The sequence below is a fragment of the Octopus bimaculoides genome, chromosome 18 (assembly GCF_001194135.2).
Source record: "Octopus bimaculoides isolate UCB-OBI-ISO-001 chromosome 18, ASM119413v2, whole genome shotgun sequence".
Taxonomy (NCBI): Eukaryota; Metazoa; Mollusca; class Cephalopoda; order Octopoda; family Octopodidae; genus Octopus; species Octopus bimaculoides.
This window is the reverse complement of record NC_068998.1, coordinates 39273255-39293486: the sequence shown is the minus strand read 5'-3', so window position 1 is coordinate 39293486 and position 20232 is coordinate 39273255. Positions and strand designations below refer to the sequence as shown.

Here is a 20232-nt window from a genome sequence, read left to right as displayed (position 1 = left end):
ACTGGCCCTCGTGCCGGTGGCACGTAAAAGCACCCACTACACTCTCAGAGTGGTTGGCGTTAGGAAGGGCATCCAGCTGTAGAAAGTCTGCCAAATCGGATTGGAGCCTGGTGTAGCCATCTGGTTTCACCAATCCTCGGTCAAATCGTCCAACCCATGCTAGCATGGAAAGCGGACGTTAAATGATGAGGATGATGATGATGATAGTCACATACCTCATGCATCTGAATTCAATTTCCAAAAGGTTAAATTCTGTTATACTAGTTTCTAAGTTAGGCACAAGACCAGCAATTTTGAGGGGAGAAGGCTAATTGATAACATCAACCCCAGTACTTGATTGTACTTTATTTTATTGACCCTGGAGGGATAAGTTGACCTTGGGTGGGATTAGGACTCAGAGTGCATAGTGCCAGAAAACATACAAGACATTTTACCAATGCTCTAATGATTCTGCCATCTCTTACAATGGAATTTATAATTCATCCTTTGAAAATCCACAAATAAAAATTAGTAATTCTACTGAAAGGGTGTAAACAGAATTTGAAATAAGACAAAGTGGTTATTTTAAGGCAGTAGTTACTGAAAAAGAAGTTCGCTAAGATGGCTTCTGATTCATACCTCTATTGTAACCGTAATTCCACAGAACATACTATATGTCGCTTCTAAACATGTCATAAAACCTAAATTCCTAGAAGTTTCTTAATGTATAAAATATGTTGTATTTTCTTTAATTTTTGCTTTTTCAGATTCAGTGAATCAGCTACCATACCAGATCCTTTCATAAATACCATTCCAGACACCTTACAGGAGTCCAGCAGTCCTCAAGACATAGTGACGCAACCAACATCTACAGCTCTGGTCCCAGTAAATGTTGATAAAAGATGGCAATTTGATGGTGGAAGGGTGAAGTCAAATTTTGGGCATGTTTCCTTCTCGAAAGGGAATATGTCAAAAGAAGACAGGAAAAGGTTGATGGACATGAAAGAGGAGAGGCATAAGATCAAATTAGAAATTCTCAAATTGGAGAGAGAAATGATTAAGAATAAAATGCGGAGTGATGATGACACAAGAATCAAATTGATAACTGAAGAAGTTACTTTATCAAAAAAGTGAAGATCATTGGTTGATGCTGCTACATTCCAGACTGAATGGCTTTTTTTCTTTCTTATTTTTTTTCAAATTTTTGTATAACTGGTTTTTTTTTTATATTTTGATAAATAAATAAAATGAAGTATTTGGATTTTTTTGATTTATACATTCTCATAAAAACAAAAATGAATAAAATGAAATAAAACAAAGATCAGGGATTTTGTGTCCTTGTGGAGGTTGATGAACATTGTAGGACGAAAAAGTGCCTGGTGCTGAAGATGAAAGATTCATGCAGTAAAATGATCAAGAAAAACATGGAGAAAGGAGCTGAGCTTATGTTATTAAGTTGTTGGGCTTTACAGATGAATGGCAATATGCTATGCTTGAAACCCATCAAATTTATAACAGCAGAGCATACAACAATAGTAGTAGTAGTAGTAGTGGTGGTGGTGGTGGTGGTGGTGGAAGTAGTAGTAGTAGTAGTGGTGGTGGTAGTAGTAGTAGTAGTAGTGGTGGTGGTGGTGGTAGTGGTGGTGGTAGTAGTAGTAGTAGTAGTAGTAGTAGTAGTAGTAGTAGTAGTGGTGGTGGTGGTGGTGGTGGTGGTGGTAGTAGTAGTAGTAGTCGTCGTAGTCTTCCTATAAGAGAGCACAGGGGATCGGGCTGATAGGGTTTTTGACACGAAACCGGTTAGAGTCAACTATAAAACTTATAGTCGCACATATTGGAAAATATAATCCTAGATGTACTATGCCAGAAATAAATGACAGGATGACCATGGCTAGAACACCTTTGATCAAAGGTTGGCTAGATCAGTGGAAACCTGGGGGTAAACACCAACAAACCAACCAACCAACCAACTAACCATGAGTGAGATAACCTATTTCAAGTTACCAGCACAAAAGTATGATTTTCATATAACTTGGATAATAACACTACTATTGGTAATGTCTATTACCTATGTAGTATGGGAATCTTTAAAAGTTAACAAATTATATGTCAGTTATACAGTGTTCTTGTTGCTTACATCAGTAAACTGTGTAATCAATGATTCTGTATATAGAACAAAAAAGGCCAGAAAAGACTAAATGCCTTTAGCAATGATGCAGCTTACTACAGGTGATAAGTAGGATATAAGCAATTGACTTTTAATCTGTGAGGCCAGCACTGATAACATCAGCATTATAATAATAATAATAATTATTATTTTTTTCTTCTTTCTTCAAATTTTCTTCCATTTCTCACCGAGTGTTTTCTGTACACATAGGGCAGAGAAGCTCATTGTATGCATTCCCAGTTTACACACGCAAATTCACAGGTAAAATATGTATGTAAAAAAATTAATAAATAAATAAATTCATGAATGGATGTCGTTTTCACAGCGATAATGCTCTTTTCAGTACACGAGTCATTCCAGTTAACACGATTTTTTGCACTTCCTGTAGGGATGGTGAGCCTGGTATCATTTTCAAATAGGTTTCAGTACTTTTTTTTTTTTCATTCCTAGGGATCCTACAATCACTGGTATGGTAGTCACCTTGAGATACCACATTTTTTCATTTTCTATTAGCAAATCTTTATATTTACTGCTCTTGTCAAATTCTTCCGCCGCTATATTGTGATCGCAAGGAATACTCATGTCAATTAATAAACACACCTTTTTTGTCTGATCTTTTATAATGATATCCGGTTTATTAGCTTTTATAGTTTTGTCAGTATATACGGGGAAGTCCCAGAGAATCGACACATTTTCTCCCTCAGTCACAGCTTCAGAATGGTGTTTATATCATTTGTCAGCAGTTTTGATTTTATAATGCCAACATATTGTCCAGTGTAAATACTGGCTGACGCTGTCATGTCTTGCTTTATATTCTACAGGTGCTAAGACTTCTACACCCTGAGATGTATGTATGTCTGTGAGTGTGGGTGTATGTGTGTGTGTGTGCATGCACATGTATGTATATGTAAACCAACAGGTCTACATACAGATGGGTAGGTACATAGGGTATATGAACAGACAACCACATACGCAAATAGAGACTGAAACACATGACCGCATATACACACACACTTGTCCACACATATGAAGATGTGCACCCATACATACAAACATGGTACATAGCAGCAAAACACACACACACACTCAGACGTGCACACACAAGGAGACAGAGGTACATACATACATATACACACATGCACACACATACATAAAAAAAACACACAAACACAGGAATATGCAGAATACATACATACATGCAAACACACACATACATACATATATACATACACACACATACATACATATATATATGCACACACACACACACAGACATACATACATACACAAAAACAAACAAAAGCAAAAACAGAACGCAGCGTAAATAACGGACAGAGTCAAGACTATTGAAAAGGTTGCAAGACGCAAGGAAAATTTTAGGAAAATAAAAATAAGTAATAAGTGGAAATTTTAACAGTGAGTGTGTTAAATTTTAAGGCACAATAAGAAAATGACTCTCCCCAGACACAACAGAATATGCTTCAACACACGAAATCACATAAAAAATCTTGCAAACTAAATCCAAAAACTTCTCTTGCAGTTATCTGATTATAAAAATAGCATCAGTAGTGTTTCTCCCTGGAACAAAGCCAAACTACATTTCATTTAGTCTAATTCTGTTCTTAATTAATTGGGCTATAACCCTATATCTTACACTAATCTTGTAATAATGTATTAAACAATGTATCTTACCTGCTCTGTAATGCTATCTAGTGACGATGTTGCCTCATCATAAGCAATTATGATAGGGTCTTTCAAAATTGTCCGAGCAATAGCAACACGTTGTTTCTCTCCTCCTATAAATATAAATTATGAAGATTAGTAAATGAAGATCACAACAGATTTTTTTTAATATTTCACTCCATGAACTTTTATTTATTTATTTCAGAAATGGACAGGACACAAATCTGAACACATTTCAGTTTTATTAGAATTCCACAGTACAGCATATACTTCACCATAGTTGCCAAATCTGATTGTGTCTCTTTTCTGACACCTGTGTGCATATAGTTTTGTACATTTATTTATCATTACTTTTTGTACATTTACTTATGACTACATTTTCTTATCCCTACTTCAACAAATGTGGTGAAGTCTTTGCTTTACTGAAAAGATATAAGACCAAAACACGCCCTTAGTTGCAACCCATACATGCCAAAAGAATCAAAATATAAGACTAGTATTTTCTTCCTTCACTGCATAAGTATTTCTAATTAATTCTTTAATGCTTTCCATATTAAATATGTTAACATGAACATAACAATTGTTAATATATTAAATATCAAAAACATAATTAATTCTATATAAGAAATTATTCCTCTCCATCAACTGTTTTAGCCCAAATAAAGTAACAATTGGATATTAACAATTACAAACTAGTTTACCAAACAACTCAAATGACATAGTATTTAGTCCATATTTAATTACATTACTTGTAATGCAGTAGTCAGGAGCATACAAAATACTGAACAGTAAAGTGTTACTAGTTCCTATTCTAAGCTGGCAGCTTAACTGGAATGGGCTGAGTGTTCTTTATTGCTTAAAACCAATAATGCATTGCATATGGTGAAGTCTGAACCGATGAACTCTAAGTCAGTAAATGTAATTTACCAATTCAATCACTGATAAATGTCAACCATGTTTTTACCAAAAATAGTTTAACCATTTATCATTAAGATTACTCTGTCAAATGTAATGTATATTTATTCACATTTAAAAAAAAATTAATCATGTGTCATCTTGTAGCTTCATGATTTCGATGATGTCACTGCTTATCTTTAGGATTACACTGTAGGATGGGTGTGAGAGGCTACATGTGGTAGAATACTTGGGCTGCTTATGGCCAGTTTCTTTTATCTTATATCTTTTACTTGTTTCATTTATTAGACTGTGGCCATGCTGGGGCACTGCCCTGAAGAATTTTAGTAGAATGAATCAACCCCAGAATATTTTTTTTGAGCCTGGTACTTATTCTATCGGCCTTCTTTTGCTGAACAGCTAAGTTACAGGAATGTAAACACATCAACACCAGTTGTCAAGCAGTGGTGGGAGACAAACCCAAAGACACACATTTGAACTCAGAATGTAGCGGCAGATGAAATACCGTTAAGCATTTCGCCCGGCATGCTAACGTTTCTGCCAGCTCGCCGCCTTTTTCAGTTTCTGTCTACCAAATCTACTGAAAAACACTTTGGTCAGTCCAAGGCTATAGTAGAAGAAAGACACTTGCTCAAGACACAGCAGGAATGAACCCAAAAACATGTGGTTGGGAAACAAACTTCTTACTACACAGCCATGTCTGCATCTATAAATTCTAAAGAGTTAAAAGGTGCAGCAAAAAACTATTCCATACCTGAAAGCTTCAAGCCTCTCTCTCCAACCTGTGTTTCATATTTCTGAGGAAACATATCTTCAATGGTTTGATGTAATTCAACCATGCGAGATGCTTCAAAGACTTCTTCTTTTGTGGCATCCAATTTACCATACTGGATATTTTGGTATATGGTGTCATGGAACAACACACAATCCTGCAAAGGAAAACATACTTGTCAGTATTATTATTATATCAACAACACCACTACTATTGTCATCGTCATCAACCTCATCTCTTATGACATCTAATACTGACTACATCAACTATGGCAAATGCCCCCCCCCCCTCCATTCCTCACTTTTATTCACCTTGTAGTACCAAGTGGTCTGAAATGTAACATTAGTGATGGCTAGAAGGCTTCTAGTTACAAGATTGCTTCATCTTCATTATTATTGCTACCAGCACTGTCACCATACCACCATCATCATCACTACCATGGCTATCATCCTCCTCCTCCTCCTCATCATCATCGCCATCAGTGTCACTACTATTACTACTAAAACTCTCACCACCAACACTACAATTACTACCATTCTCACTACTACAACTATCAGCACCACAACCACCACTACTACTGTCGTGACTACTAACAACCTCAGCCATCATCATTACCGCTACAAATTCAACCAATTTCTTCTTCTTTGCTGCCACCACCACCACCACAATCACTATCACAAAAATAACCACTAACAAGCAGTTCATATACTTACCTGTGGAACAACACCGATAGCTTTTCTCAAACTGTCCAACGTGATGGTCTTTATGTCTTGACTGTTTATAGAGATGGAACCTTTCTGGGGGTCAAAGAAACGGTACAACAGCCGGACAATCGTAGACTTTCTAGACAAAATAAAAAAACAAATGTTCATGTTTATTTTCCATTAATTACCAATGTATATTAAACAAATACAGAAATTATCAAATACCCACAGGTAACATTTAATGTTTTTTACTTTCATACACAGGATTTTGAGTACCTGTTTATAGGATTTTCATTATTCACTTACACCCCATAATGACTTTGGGAAATATCTGAACATTACAATTTCATAATTTTTTTATTCTACTCTTTAATGTATTTTAACCCTTTAGTACTTAAACTGGCCACAAATATTCAACCTGTTTTATGTTCAAACTGATCAGATCCAGCCTCTTACACTTACCATACAATGTCATTCTAAAAATAAACAATCACATCAAAATCTCAATCTTGTTATTTTTTTTTTATCACTTAACTTTTTAACAGCTTCAGATTTCTGTATACAACTTTTTTAACCATTCATGTTACTGTTATATCTGAAGTATGCCACAAGATAAACCATTTTTCAAATTACATCAGAGCTATCTGTACTGGGGTCAATTACATCAACCCCAGTACTCATCTGGTACCTGTTTTATCGACCTCGAAAGAAATGAAAGGTAAAGTTGACCTCGGCAGAATTTGAACTCAGAATGTAAAGATGGACAAAATGCAGCTAAGCATTTTGCCTGGTGTGCTAACAATCCTGCCAGCTCACCACAATAATAATAATAACAACAACAACAACAATGATAATAATAAAAGGGTAGTGAATTGGCAGAATCATTAGAGTTTCAGACAAAATGCTTTGCAGCAGTTAATAACAGAGCTTTACATTTTGAGTTCAAATCCAGCTGAGGTTGATTTTTTCTTCCATCCTTCCAGCATTGATAAGGCAATGTATCATTCAAGTACTAGGTTCAATATAATTCACTATTTCTAACCAACAAATTTCTGGCCTCACAATTAGGTGAGAAATCATTATTAATACCATTATCAGCAGAAATGGCATACTGCTAGATTAAAAATCTTATAGTATCTACTTTCTTTCAGCTACATTTCATGTTCAAATCCTATTAGAGTTGATTTTGCTATTCAGCCTTCCATGGTTAATGGAATAAGGGCTAAGCATGTACAGGGATTGATTAAATCAACTCTCACCACATTTTTTTTCACAAATTTCAACCCTTGGGCAAATATTAGAAATAAGCATCATTATTATGATAATTACTGCCAAAGGTCAACCTTACCTTTCACCCCTTTTTTCAAAAACAATGAAATATGTAGCATTTATATGTTGGGGCCGATTCAATCGATCGCACATTTCTCCCTACACATTTCTGATCTTGTACCAATGTAAGAAACACTTATTCATCAATACCAGTGTTCCCACACCACCAGAAATGATAGTTATTATTATCATAAACTTTCAATGACTTTTTATTCAAGTTGAACCAAACTAAAACTGTTATTAACCCTTTAACATTCAAACCAGCTATATATTATATTCTACTTGCTTTATGTTGAAACTAGCCAGATCAAGCCTCTTACTTCTACCCTACAATGTTATTCTAAAAGTAAACAACCACATCATCAAAATCCTGAAGCTATGAGATAATACATGATTGTTTCAAAGCAATGTGACTTAGCAAGTATTACATTTAACTGAATAAGTAATCTGAATGCTAAAGGGTTAAACTGAAGAGAATGGCTATAGCAAAGATTTGAACTCTTGATTATACAGTTTAATAATTAAGATGAACCATATCAATTTCACCAGTCTTCGAAGACTTCCTAGGCATAGATTAGTAAAGAAGTACACTTCACAATCACATGGTCTCAGGTTCAATGGCGACAATACTTTTAACAAGTGTCTTCTATTATAGCCACAAGTTGACAATGCCTTATAAATGGAATTTGGTGGACAGAAATTTTCCAGAAGCCCAATGTGAGCATGCATGCATGCATGTGTGTGTCTTTTGCTGATATATGTCAGCAAAAGATGTAAACACTGGTGAGAACATTTCTCTGATGCTGCTGCAATTCTGTTGCACCACCTTTACAAATACATAACCTTACTTTTGACAGGAATGAAACCTGCTATCTGCGGTTTAAGAGGCCAGTGCCTTATCCATTGGGCCACAAAGGCAACTGCAGTATTACTAACTTATAATAATTTCTGATGTAGATAAGGTGGCAAGTTAGCAGAATCGTTAACAAGCAAGGCAAAATGCGTAGAAGCATTTTGTCTATTTTTATGCTCTGAGTTCAAATTCATTACTCTCAAACACAAATATCATGTGGTAATTGTTCTGTCCAAGTCGCATACATACTTCCTTGTCAATCTTGTCATTGTAACAACAATGAAGAAGTGACTGGGTTATTAGAGGCCTGCAAACAATGATGTTATCAAACACAAATATCATGTGGTAATTGTTCTGTCCAAGTTGCATACATACTCCCTTGTCAACCTCGTCATTGCAACAAAAAGGAAGAAGTGACTGGGTTAGCAGAGACCTGCAAACGATGATGTTATGTGATACATAAAACAAAGGTGAAAGGCATTGTCCATTCTCATCCTCTAACTATTTTGTAAAACATTAAAACAAACACCTCAGTCCTTGTATTTCAATATTGATGTATTATGAGAAAACTTACCCACTGCCACTACCACCAACGATAGCAATTTTCTTGCCAGCGGGTACAGTGAAAGTCAAATTGTTAAATATAGCACGTCCGGGGACATACTCAAAGTAGACATCTTGAAATGTTATGGATGAATTTTCCGAAGAAACATCAAGGGTAGGAGCTGTTTCTGCATTCTACAAAGAAATTAATTCCAAGAAGCATCACCATACTGTCACTACTACCATTATCAAAATAACAATCACCTATAACACTATCATCATCACCAACACTACCACTACTACTACTACCACTACCACCACCACCACTACTACTACTACCACCACCACCACTACTACTACTGCTACTTCTGCTGCTATTAGCACCACTACTACTAATCCATAAGCTATAACTTCACCAGCAACACCAACAACATCTATGTTATCATTAGTTCTTTTTATGTGTTGGTGCCACCTTACAAGCACTGTCCACTTTGTAAGGTGGTTGGTGTTAGGAAGGTCATCCAGCTGTAAAACCCATCCCAAAACAGACAGTGAAGCCTGGTGCAGTCTTCTGCCAAGCCAGCCCCTGTCAAACCATCCAATCCATGCCAGCATGGAAAACAAGTATTAAATGATGATGATGAACACCATCTACATCATTATCAACATTATTATCCTGTCTTCCGTCAGCCACTTAACTTATTTCATTCCACATGTATCATCTAAGCTCCTTCTCATATATTCACATCAGAACATCGTCACGCCAACAAACCACATCATCAACACTGTCATCTCTATCAAAAGTGACAAACAGGCAGAACTATTAAAATATTGGATGAAACGACAGCTCAGCTTCTTGCATTCTGGCTTCAAATCCTGCCAAGATCAACTTCTATCCTTGTATTGGTAATAATTAAGTATCAGTCTAGGATAGTCTAGGACTTGTTGAATTCTCAAACAAGATGCTCTGTGGCATTTGTTCCAGCCCTTTGTGCTCTGAGTTCAAATAATACTTGAGTGGTATCACCTGGTCCTTAGGTGCCTATAGTGGCATCCACTCTGTTGCAAGCATTTGGGACAGGTCTCAAATTTGGAGATACCTTCTTTCCTCTTGTTAGTCTTGCAGGACCTGTAATTAGGGTGTCAGGAGTACTGCCTTACCCTCTTTACTAAGCAATTTCGAAAAATAAAACAAAATAGGAAAAGACATTGGTCAATATTTGTTTCTAACATCTAAGCTCCATCAGCCTCAATCCAGTTTTTCCAAGTTCATCCAATATCACACATTCAACAAACTATAACCACCAAAGAGAGAGAGAGAGAGAGAGAGAGAGTAGAGGATAGAGAAAGAAAGGAGTAGATGAGAGAGAGAGAAAGAATAGAGGATAGAGAACGAATGAGAAGAGTAGAGGACAGAGAAGGAAAAAAAGGAGTAGAGGATAGAGAAAGAGAGAGAGAGAGAAAAGTTTCATTCGGAAAATATGGAAATGTTTACCTTTACAGCAGATTCCAAATTAAGCAGGCTAAACATAGTTTGCATATCAATGAGAGCCTGCCGGATCTCTCTATAGACTGATCCCAGAAAGTTAAGTGGTAAGGATAGCTGGAAAAGCAATCCATTTACCATTACGATATCTCCGACAGTCATTGTGCCTAGAAAATGGGGAAATAATTGGTGCTTTTAGGAAAAGTGAATAAATGTATGTGTATATTTATCTATCCCTTTATCTAAATTATATATATATGTTGTCATCGTCATCATCATCATCGTTTAATGTCCTTTTTTTCCCATACTGGTATGTGTTGAGCAGTTTGACAAGAACAGATGAACCAGAAGCTTCTGCTAGATTCTGTTTCCTTTGGCATGGTTTCTACAGCTGGATGCCATTCCTAATGCCAACCACTTAACAGAGAGTACTAGGTGCTTTTTCTGTGGCACCAGCACTTTTAAGGTTGTCAAGCACCTACAAGATAAGATCCTTCAACTAAGTAGAACACAGACTGGAGGAATAAGAAACTATGACACACCATGACACACACACACACGAGCAAACCAATGTGGAAAAAAAATCACACTTGAATACCAAAGATTGAGAAAAATAAAATTTCATTGAAGCTGAAAAGACTTCATGACTGTTACTCAAAGTTTCATGAACCAATCATCAGACAATCGTGAGTATTCAGAACAATGCAGTACTTTATAAGTATTTATAAGTATTTATAAGTATTTATGGTTACTAACTCATAGAATAAACATTTAAAGCTAATCATCTTTAAATGTTTATTCTATGGGAAATTAATTTTCAAAATAACGGGATTCTGTTGGATAAAAGTGATTAACTATAAAGGCAAAATATATAAACACTGAGGTGGGTTGAATAAAAATTAAAAACTCAGTACTGTAAATCATGTATACTCATTGGCACAGATTTGGCTGTATGATGAGAAGCTTGCTTCCCAACTATATGGTTTCAGGTTCCAGTCCCACTATGTGGCACCTTGGGCAAGTGTCTTTTATTATAGCTCCAGGCTGACCAAAGCCTTGTAAGTGAATTTGGTAGATGGAAACTGAAAGAAGCTCTGCGTGTGTGTGTGTGTGTGTGTCTCTCTCTCTCTAATGACTGAAACAAGTAAAAGATAAAAGATAGAAATAAGAATAAAAATTAAGAGTAAAATAAGGGCAAATGAGTATCACAGAAAAAATCTGGCATATAGATGTTTATATCTTTTGATGTTGTATATTGCCCAATAAATCAATAAAACCAATAAATCAGAGCTTTTGTAGAAAAATCCCTTATGATATTTGTTTCTCCCCAGTTAGAGACAACCCTCTGTCACTTTCATCGCAAAAATGTATTGAACTTGTGACTAGTCATTGGTAAACTATTGTTCACAAAATGCAACAATATGAAATAGATAAGTAATGGCAATAGTTCAAGTTTGTAAAGACAGTGGAATCAGACAAGGAAATAGTAGTAGGGAAAGTCAGTAACAATAAATTTGTTAAGGGATCTGTGAATGTTCATCTTGTGTAAGTTAAAGAATCTTACCATTCAAAACATTTTTGCTAGCCAAGTACATAATGGCTGTCAAGCCTACACTGAAGATGGCATTTTGTCCCCAGTTCAGAGCAGCCAAACTCGTTGTTGTTTTCAAGGAGGCCTTTTCATAGTTGCCCAACAGAATATCATACTTCTTAGCTTCGTACCACTCATTGTTGAAATACTGCAATAAAGAAATGGTATTTAAAAAGTTGTAACATGCATACAAATAAATAAATGCATAACACTGATAGACAGATACACATGCACAACTATTAAATCACTATATGCCCTCTAATTTTACTGTGATACACCATAAAATTGGCAAATTATAATAAGCACCTTTCATATCACTTTAGATTCCTTGTTTCACTACCTATACTGCAATGCAGGATCACATGAAAAAAACATGCTTAATAATATTTCTCTCTCTCTCTCTCTCTCTCTCTCACCTTACACTGAGTCATTTACATTAATTAACATACATTATAGACACAGCCCTCATACATTCCATTCAGTAAGTGGATCCTTAACCCTTTAGCATTCAGATTACCCTATCAATGTAATGCTTATTTATTCAGAATTGCTTTGAATTAATCTTGCATTATCTCAGAGCTTCAAGATTTCAATGATGTGGTTGTTTATTTCAAGAATGACATTTTAGGGTAGGTGTGAGAAACCAGTTATGGCCAGTTTGAACACAAAACAGGTAGAATATTTAGGCCAGATATGGCCAGTTTAAATAATAAAGGTTAATTTTCACTTCAATACAGTTTCATACATCTGACATGTTATAGTCACTCCAGTCAACGTAAATTCTCAGCTATTTTTTTCCCCTCTAACCCATTACTATAGCAGATTAAACTTCTGAGACATACATCATAAAGTGTTAGTCATCTACTCTCTTTGTGACTTATCGACAAGGGGTTCTTTACTTAGTCACTTGATTTGCATGAAATAACAGTCAAATATCTCTCAAAGTCTAACAGTCTCAAAAGGGAACACATTTGACATGGAACCTTAGATACACTATATATAAAAATAATATGAGAGAGTAAGGCTATTTCTCTAACTTATGAAATCACACCATATGAAAACACATACATCATACAAGCCAATGAGAGAGCTTTTCTGTGATCATTCAACCAGACACAAAAAAAAAACAGTCAAATTTCTTTCAGATCACATGCTGATGCTTTGTAAAAGCAAAGGACATTTTAGCTAATGTATTCCTAGACACCCATAAAAAGACAGGATGGGCCTAGCAAGAATGCCTTTGTTCATTTGACTGTTTTATCACAACTGGCCTTAAGCTAAACTACATAGCAAAGTGACTATCACATAGCATCACATCTCTGATATAGTTAAAATATTGTTTTTTCAGTCATTGCAGGCTCCAAATCACTCCATTGAGAAATGTTTTCTTACCTTGACAGTTTCATAATTAATCAAAGAATCAATAGCTTTTGTACCAGCTTCTTGATCAGCTTTGTTCATTAAAACCCGGAATTTTGTTCTGTAAATAACAGAGAAACAAATCATAAAACCATTATGAGAATACATAAACATTTACTTTAGAAACAATCAGTAAAATTATTTATTTTATATACTAAATTATATTTTACAAGCTGTAATAATGTGTAATGTGAAAAGCATTTAAACTCAAAGCCAAAAGAAAGTTTGCTTTTAAAATTTAATAAAATGCTCCTTCTAATGCTTAAATGTCAAAGTGTGCATAAAAATACTATAAAATATGCTGGTACCATGTAAAAGTGCTCATGCCGCATTAAAAGCACCCAGCATACAATGTAAAGTGGTTGGCGTTAGAAAGGGCATCGAGATGTAGAAATCCAATCATATTAGACTAGAACCTGGTGCAGAAATCCAATCATATTAGACTAGAATTATATGAACAGATTTTACATCTGAACAAAACAAATTTTCTCCAGTAAGCCAACATTGAATCTGTCTTTTTTACTGAAAAAATAAGTCTAGTCAACATCTTAACAATCATCTTAATTGTGAGAAACAACATATATTAGGCATGGTGGTGTGATAAGAAGCTTGGTCTCTAACCACATGGTTCTGGGTTCAGTCCCACTGTGTGACAACTTGGGCAAGTGTCTTCTACTATAGGCTCAGGCCAACCAAAGAGAGCCTTGTGAGTGGATTTGGTAGACAGAAACCGAAAGAAGCCCATCGAATATATGTGTGTGTATGTGTGTGTGTGTGTGTGCGTGTGTTTGTCCCTGACCAATGCTTGACAACCAGTGTTGGTGTTTTTATGTTCCTGTACCTTAGTGGTTTCGCAAAAAAGAGACTGACAGAATAAGTACCAGGCTTAACAAAAAATAAATAAATACTAGAGTCGATTTATTTGACAAAAAGTTCTTCAAGACAGTACTCCAGCATGGCTGTAGTCTTATGACTGAATCAAGTAAAAGATATCAGGTGTGAAATCACCAAATGACAAAGTCATTTAGAAGTAACACTAAACAGAAGATGGAGAGATTGATAGTGAAACTTACCTCCATTGGGTTATCAGAAATGTAAAAACTGCATATGAGCCAATACAACCCAAGGTGACTAAAGTGAACTGTCCCCCACATTTGTAATTCTGTAAAAACGAAGAAAAAAACATGTTCAATATTTACATTGAATTTTGGTTTCAAATTTTGCCACAAGGCCAGCAATTTGGGTGGGGTGGGGGTAAGTCAATTACATCAGCCCTAATGCTTAACTGGTACTTATATTATCAACCCTGAAAGGATGAAAAGCAAAGTAGTACCAGGTTGAATTTGAACTCAGAATATAAAGACAGACAATGTTGATAAGCATTTTGCCCAGCATGCAAATGATTCTGCCAGCTCACTGCCTTATTTACATTCACTATTGCTATCTTTAATTAGTTAATACATCAGGTGTTGCTGTTACAAGCCAATAAGGGAGCCTCTCGGTTGTTACTTGGTTTGCTAGAAATAGCAGTCAAATCTCCCTCAACTTACATACCATTCAGTAGAATTTTATCCAGAAACATATGTTTGTGAAGCACACCCCTTAACTGCTTCCCAACCACATGGTTCCAGGTTCAGTATGACTGCGTGACACCTTGGGCAAGTGTCTTCTGCTAAAGCCTTGAGCCAACCAAAGCCTTGCAAGTGGATTTGTTTGATGGAAACTGAAAGAAGCCCATTGTTTGTGTGTGTGTGTGTGTGTGTGAAAGTGTGTCTGCATTTGTCCACTTGCTACTGCTTGACAGCCAGTGTCGGAGTGTTTATGCCCCTGTAACATATGTGGTTTGGTAAAAAATCCAACAGAATAAGTACTAGGCTTTGAAAAAAAAAGGTACTGGAGTCGATTCATTTGACTAAAAATTCTCCAAGGGGTCCTCAGCATCGCCATAGTCTAACGACTGAAACAAGTAAAAGATAAAAGCTACATACACACACACAAAACAGGCTTCCACACAGTAGCTGTCAACCAAATTTCATTTCCAAAGAATTCTTCAATGCAAGGCTATTGCAGAAGAAACCTGACCAAAGTGTTGTCCAATGGAATTAAGGTTGTTAAAAACCAAACTTATGAAAACTTAAGAACATGCCACTTACCAAAATACTGCTGACTAAAGCAACTTCAAAGGTTGTGGGTACCACATTGAAGACTAAAGCAGTTAATGTGAAATTGATGCCTCTATAATAAAAAAAAGAAGAAAAAAACAAGAATAGAATTACAACAGCTGATGTTTCTGTGGGAAAAGACCCACCAGATTTCTGTGTTTTTTCTGTTTAAATCAATTTGTTTAAGTTAATATGGGTAGGATGGTTTTGTTAGATCAATTGTTTTTACGGTTCAATATGTGCACTGTTTTCTAAGGCAGTGTGCTGGTAGAATTGTTAGCATGCTGGGCTAAATGCTTAGAGGTATTTCATCCATCTTTACCCTCTGAGTTCAAATTCTGCCGAGGTCAACTTTGCCTTTTGTTCTTTTGGGGTGGATAAAATAAGTGCCAGTTGAATATTGGGTCAATGTCATTGACTATCCTCTTCCCCCAAATTTCAAGCCTTCTGCCTATAGTAGAAAGGATTATTATTATTATCATTGAGGTATTGAAGGCACATGGCTCAGTGGTTAGAGCGTCGAGCTTACAATCATGAGGTTGTAAGTGCGAATCTCGAACCGGTCTGTGTGTTGTGTTCTTGAGCAAGACACTTCATTTCACGTTGCTCCAGTTCACTCAGCTGTAGTAATGAGTTGCAACATCACAGGTGCCAAGCTGTATCGGCCTTTGCCTTTCTCTTGGTTAACACTGGTGGTGTGGAGAGGGGAGGCCGGTATGCATGGGCAACTACCGGTCTTCCATAAACAACCTTGTCTGGACTTGTGCCTGGGAGGGTAACTTTCTAGGTGCAATCTCTTAGGTGTTTTCGCTCAATAAACACACACAACGCCTGGTCTGGAAATCAAAACCACGATCCTCCGACTACGTGTCTGCTGCCCTAACCACTGGGCCATTGCACCTCCACTTTGTTAGTTCATTACATTGTTTTTACTATTGTCTGGTTATCTTATTTATTGTATGAACAAATTAAGATACAACAGGATGAGCATCCAACCTTACAAACCATACAAAAGCTGGCACTGGAGAACAATGCAGAACTTGGACCCAGTGGACCCTGACAAACTATCCAACCAATGCCAGCATGGAACATGGACATTAAATGATGACATCATTGCCACTTAAATGAGACTTGAATGGCAAACATTTAATTATTAAACAAAGTGAAGCATACGGATATAATAGTACTAAGTTAGTGGTATGCCTAATCCACCATTTTCCCAACTCCAGCCTTGGGCACCTTTTTGAATTCCATATTTCTAATACTCATGAACATGCTTACAAAATCAAAAAAACAATACAACACCCATGACCTTCAGAAACATTTTTTCACGTTCAGAATTGCTGAAGCATGGAATAAAATTCCTACATCAGTTGTTAGCAGTCGGGTCACTACATCCTTCAAAATTTTCGTGCTTCCTGAAATTCGCCAACATACACCTGATGATCCCCACTAAACGGCTTTTTTTTAAAGACTTATTCACTGTTCACCTCCTGTGCATATTTTATGTACTGTTCATGCAATTTTTGGAAACATTTTCTGATGAGATGTGGTGCACCTGAGCACTGTATACAATAAATTCATTATATTATATATATATATAGCAGTGGCAATAAAAGGAAAAGGGGTGGCTAGCTCAACAGAATAGCAGACAACCACCCAAAGGAGTAGTGATTCATGTCTAGTCTCTTGTACTCAAATTGTGTCTGTAACTAAAACACTCATATCTCCCATTCCACTTATACATTAACTATTTACCAGAAGCAACAACTTGCTTTAAACAATGAAAACACTGCAAAATAAACAAGTGTTTTGTATGTCAACAGTGTTGAATTCAAGGCCATCTGTTGGCATGGAGAAGATAATGGGGAACAACTCCAGCGTGTATTCCCCCATCCCCACCATAAGACTATGACCAAAATGGATTTATGGGACTAACTTACAGCACTCTCACTCCTCTTTTGCTGACTGGGGTTATTCTGTAATCAAACCCATGGAGTTTACAAGAGGTAAACCTTAATCTATATCAGGGCTAATTGGAGTTAAACAATAATCTGTCTAACCATAATTTATAGGATATATTATGTCTTAATTTACTTGAATTAAGCTGAAGATGTACAACTAAATACATTCATGAAGAAAATTATTTCTTAAGGAAAAGAAAGCTACCACTTACCTGGTTCCTCTGTCGATGGCTTTAGATAAGGCACCAGTCTGGCGACTGAGATGGAAGTTCAGATCCAAATTGTGTAAATGAAGAAATACATTGCGAGCAACTTCTCGTATGGAATTGTGTGATACTTTGGCAAAGACAGCGTTGCGGAGTTCATTAAAGCCACTGGCACCAGCCCGAGCTATACCATCTATGATGAAAGCAAGCAATTATAAAAGACTGAAAGTGAAACAAATCAATAAAAAACAGTTAATAGAAACAGCTGCCTAGCAGATAACGGGATGAAATAAATAAAATTATATAACTTATATATCATCAAAGGGACAAGTCGATTATATTGACCCCAATGTTTCGTTGGTACCTAATTCATCAACCCTGAAAGGATGAAAGGCAAAGTCGACCTTGGCAGAATTTGAACTCAGAACATAACGGCAGACGAAATAATGCTAAGCATTTCATTCGGCATGCTAACGATTCTGCCAGCTTGCCACCTTATATATGGGTAAAATAATGCCACAGAGTACCTTGAGAAAGTTCACCTCATAACAGAAGAAATACAGTAATCCTATAGTAAATCATCATCATTTAGCATCTGTTTTCCATGCTGGCATGGGTAGATGATTTGACTGGAACTGGTAAGCCAGAGAGTTACACCAGACTCCAGCCTGTTTTGGCTCGGTTTCTACGGCTGGATGCTCTTCCTGACACCAACCGCTCCACAGAGTGTACCTGGTGCCATTTACATGTCACTGGCACAGGCGCCTTTCATTTGTCACTGGCACAGGCCACGACTATGATTTCACTTAGCTTGATGTGTCTTTTCAAGCATAGCAAATTGTCAAAAATCTCAGGTCACTTGTTATCGCCTCCATGAGACTCAACACCAAAAGCAACACCAAGAAGGATTCATGGCTGTAGTCTCTTGCTTCAAGAAGTCTAGGAGACATGCATCAGTTCATTAAATTATATCTAGTACCTTCTTGCATTAAATTTTATTGACCCTGGCAGGATGAAAGGCAAAGCTGAATTATTTCTCTTAAATATATTAAACTTCATACCTGTGTGAAGAAAACCAACAAGAAATCACTCCAGTGTTTCCTCTCTAGAGACACTATAACATGATTCTATAAATAAGTTTACAAAGAAGGGAAACCAGAACATATGGACTTCAAGTCTCTCTTTCTGACAGGTCAGATTAATGGCGTCATCATCATCTTCATCATCATCATTTGACATCTGTTTTCCATACTGGCATGGACCGGATGGCTTGACAAAACTGGCAAGGCCAGGAGCCACACCAGGTTCTATAGTCTGTTTTGGTTTGGTTTCTACAGCTGGATGTCTTTCCTAATGCTAACTACTTTACAAAGTGTACTAGGTGCTTTTAAGTGGCACCAGCACCAGTGCTTTTTATATGGCAGCATCACAAATGCCTTTTATGTGGCACCAGCACCAGTGCATTTTACATGGCATCAGCACACACCGCCAACTAATACCATCACCATGACCAACATCACTGTAAAGAAGCTTATTACTACTACTAACACTACTATCACGAAGAAGAGCCCACCAACACCAAAGGAAAAATCCTACCACTACCACATAAAATAAGGAGCTATACTACCACTACACTGAAGTGTTCACAACCATTGCACGATACCATTCCATAGTACATTGAGAAAAATATAAAACTAAAATGAAAGTGAGATATTTGAAGCTGAAACATCAAGAAGACAACTGACATACTTACAGGCAATAATTAATGATGTGGACACAGTGATAATGGTTGAAGGGGCATCAATGAGGCTGAGATATTCCTCTGAGCCATTCAAATGGTCAATGATGTATTTGAAAAGAAACGGTACTTGGACCAACAATAGCTGCAGGAAGAAAGACAGAGGGAGGATTATAGACTGATATAGAGAGGACATAAAGTAACAGACATATATAATGATTTCAAGTTTTGGCACAGAGCCAGCATGTTCAGGGCAGTGGGTAAGTCGATTACATTGACCCCAATACTCAACTGGTACCTATTTTATCAACCCCATAAAGAACGAAAGACTAAGTCAACCTTGGTAAAATTTGAACTCAGGATGTTAAGATGGAGGAAATATTGCTAAGCATTTTGCCTAGCATGTTATCGGTTCTGTTAGCTTGCCACACTAAACAGACATATACAACAGCATCACAAATATTTGAAAATCTTGTAAACATCATGAATTAATTAAATAAAAAATTCATGCATTTATGTATTAATGAGACTTCCCTGCTTGCAATACATATCAGATACAGACCGTATTGAATAACCAGCTGGAGGAGGTAGCCTATTGGGGTTAAAAAAGCAGTAACACTGGTTCCTATGGAACAGCCATGTTTAAGTGATGATAAACATTATATATATATATATATATATAACAGAAACATAAAAAATATTATAATGTTCTAAGTGTGTATTC

At 36.5% G+C, this 20232-nt stretch overlaps 2 protein-coding genes across 2 annotated transcripts in view; one reads left to right on the top strand and one right to left on the bottom strand.

Moving 5' to 3' along the window:
* The window catches only part of LOC106877449 (uncharacterized), a 6986-nt gene extending 5750 nt beyond the window's left edge, over positions 1 to 1236 (top strand). Inside the window, exon 2 of the mRNA XM_014926352.2 lies at positions 747 to 1236. Within this exon, the coding sequence (XP_014781838.1) occupies positions 747 to 1113 (367 nt within the window). The 3' untranslated portion in view covers positions 1114 to 1236. The remainder of the gene's footprint in view (positions 1 to 746) is intronic.
* Positions 1 to 20232, bottom strand: part of LOC106877447 (iron-sulfur clusters transporter ABCB7, mitochondrial) — a 48645-nt gene that overhangs the window by 17231 nt on the left and 11182 nt on the right. The window contains exons 4-14 of the mRNA XM_014926348.2: positions 19524 to 19653; positions 17777 to 17963; positions 15592 to 15673; positions 14512 to 14600; positions 13412 to 13499; positions 11993 to 12167; positions 10438 to 10595; positions 8974 to 9137; positions 6227 to 6356; positions 5496 to 5670; positions 3836 to 3939 (exon numbers count right to left, since the gene is read on the bottom strand). Of these exons, the coding sequence (XP_014781834.1) occupies positions 3836 to 3939; positions 5496 to 5670; positions 6227 to 6356; positions 8974 to 9137; positions 10438 to 10595; positions 11993 to 12167; positions 13412 to 13499; positions 14512 to 14600; positions 15592 to 15673; positions 17777 to 17963; positions 19524 to 19653 (1482 nt within the window). The remainder of the gene's footprint in view (positions 1 to 3835; positions 3940 to 5495; positions 5671 to 6226; positions 6357 to 8973; positions 9138 to 10437; positions 10596 to 11992; positions 12168 to 13411; positions 13500 to 14511; positions 14601 to 15591; positions 15674 to 17776; positions 17964 to 19523; positions 19654 to 20232) is intronic.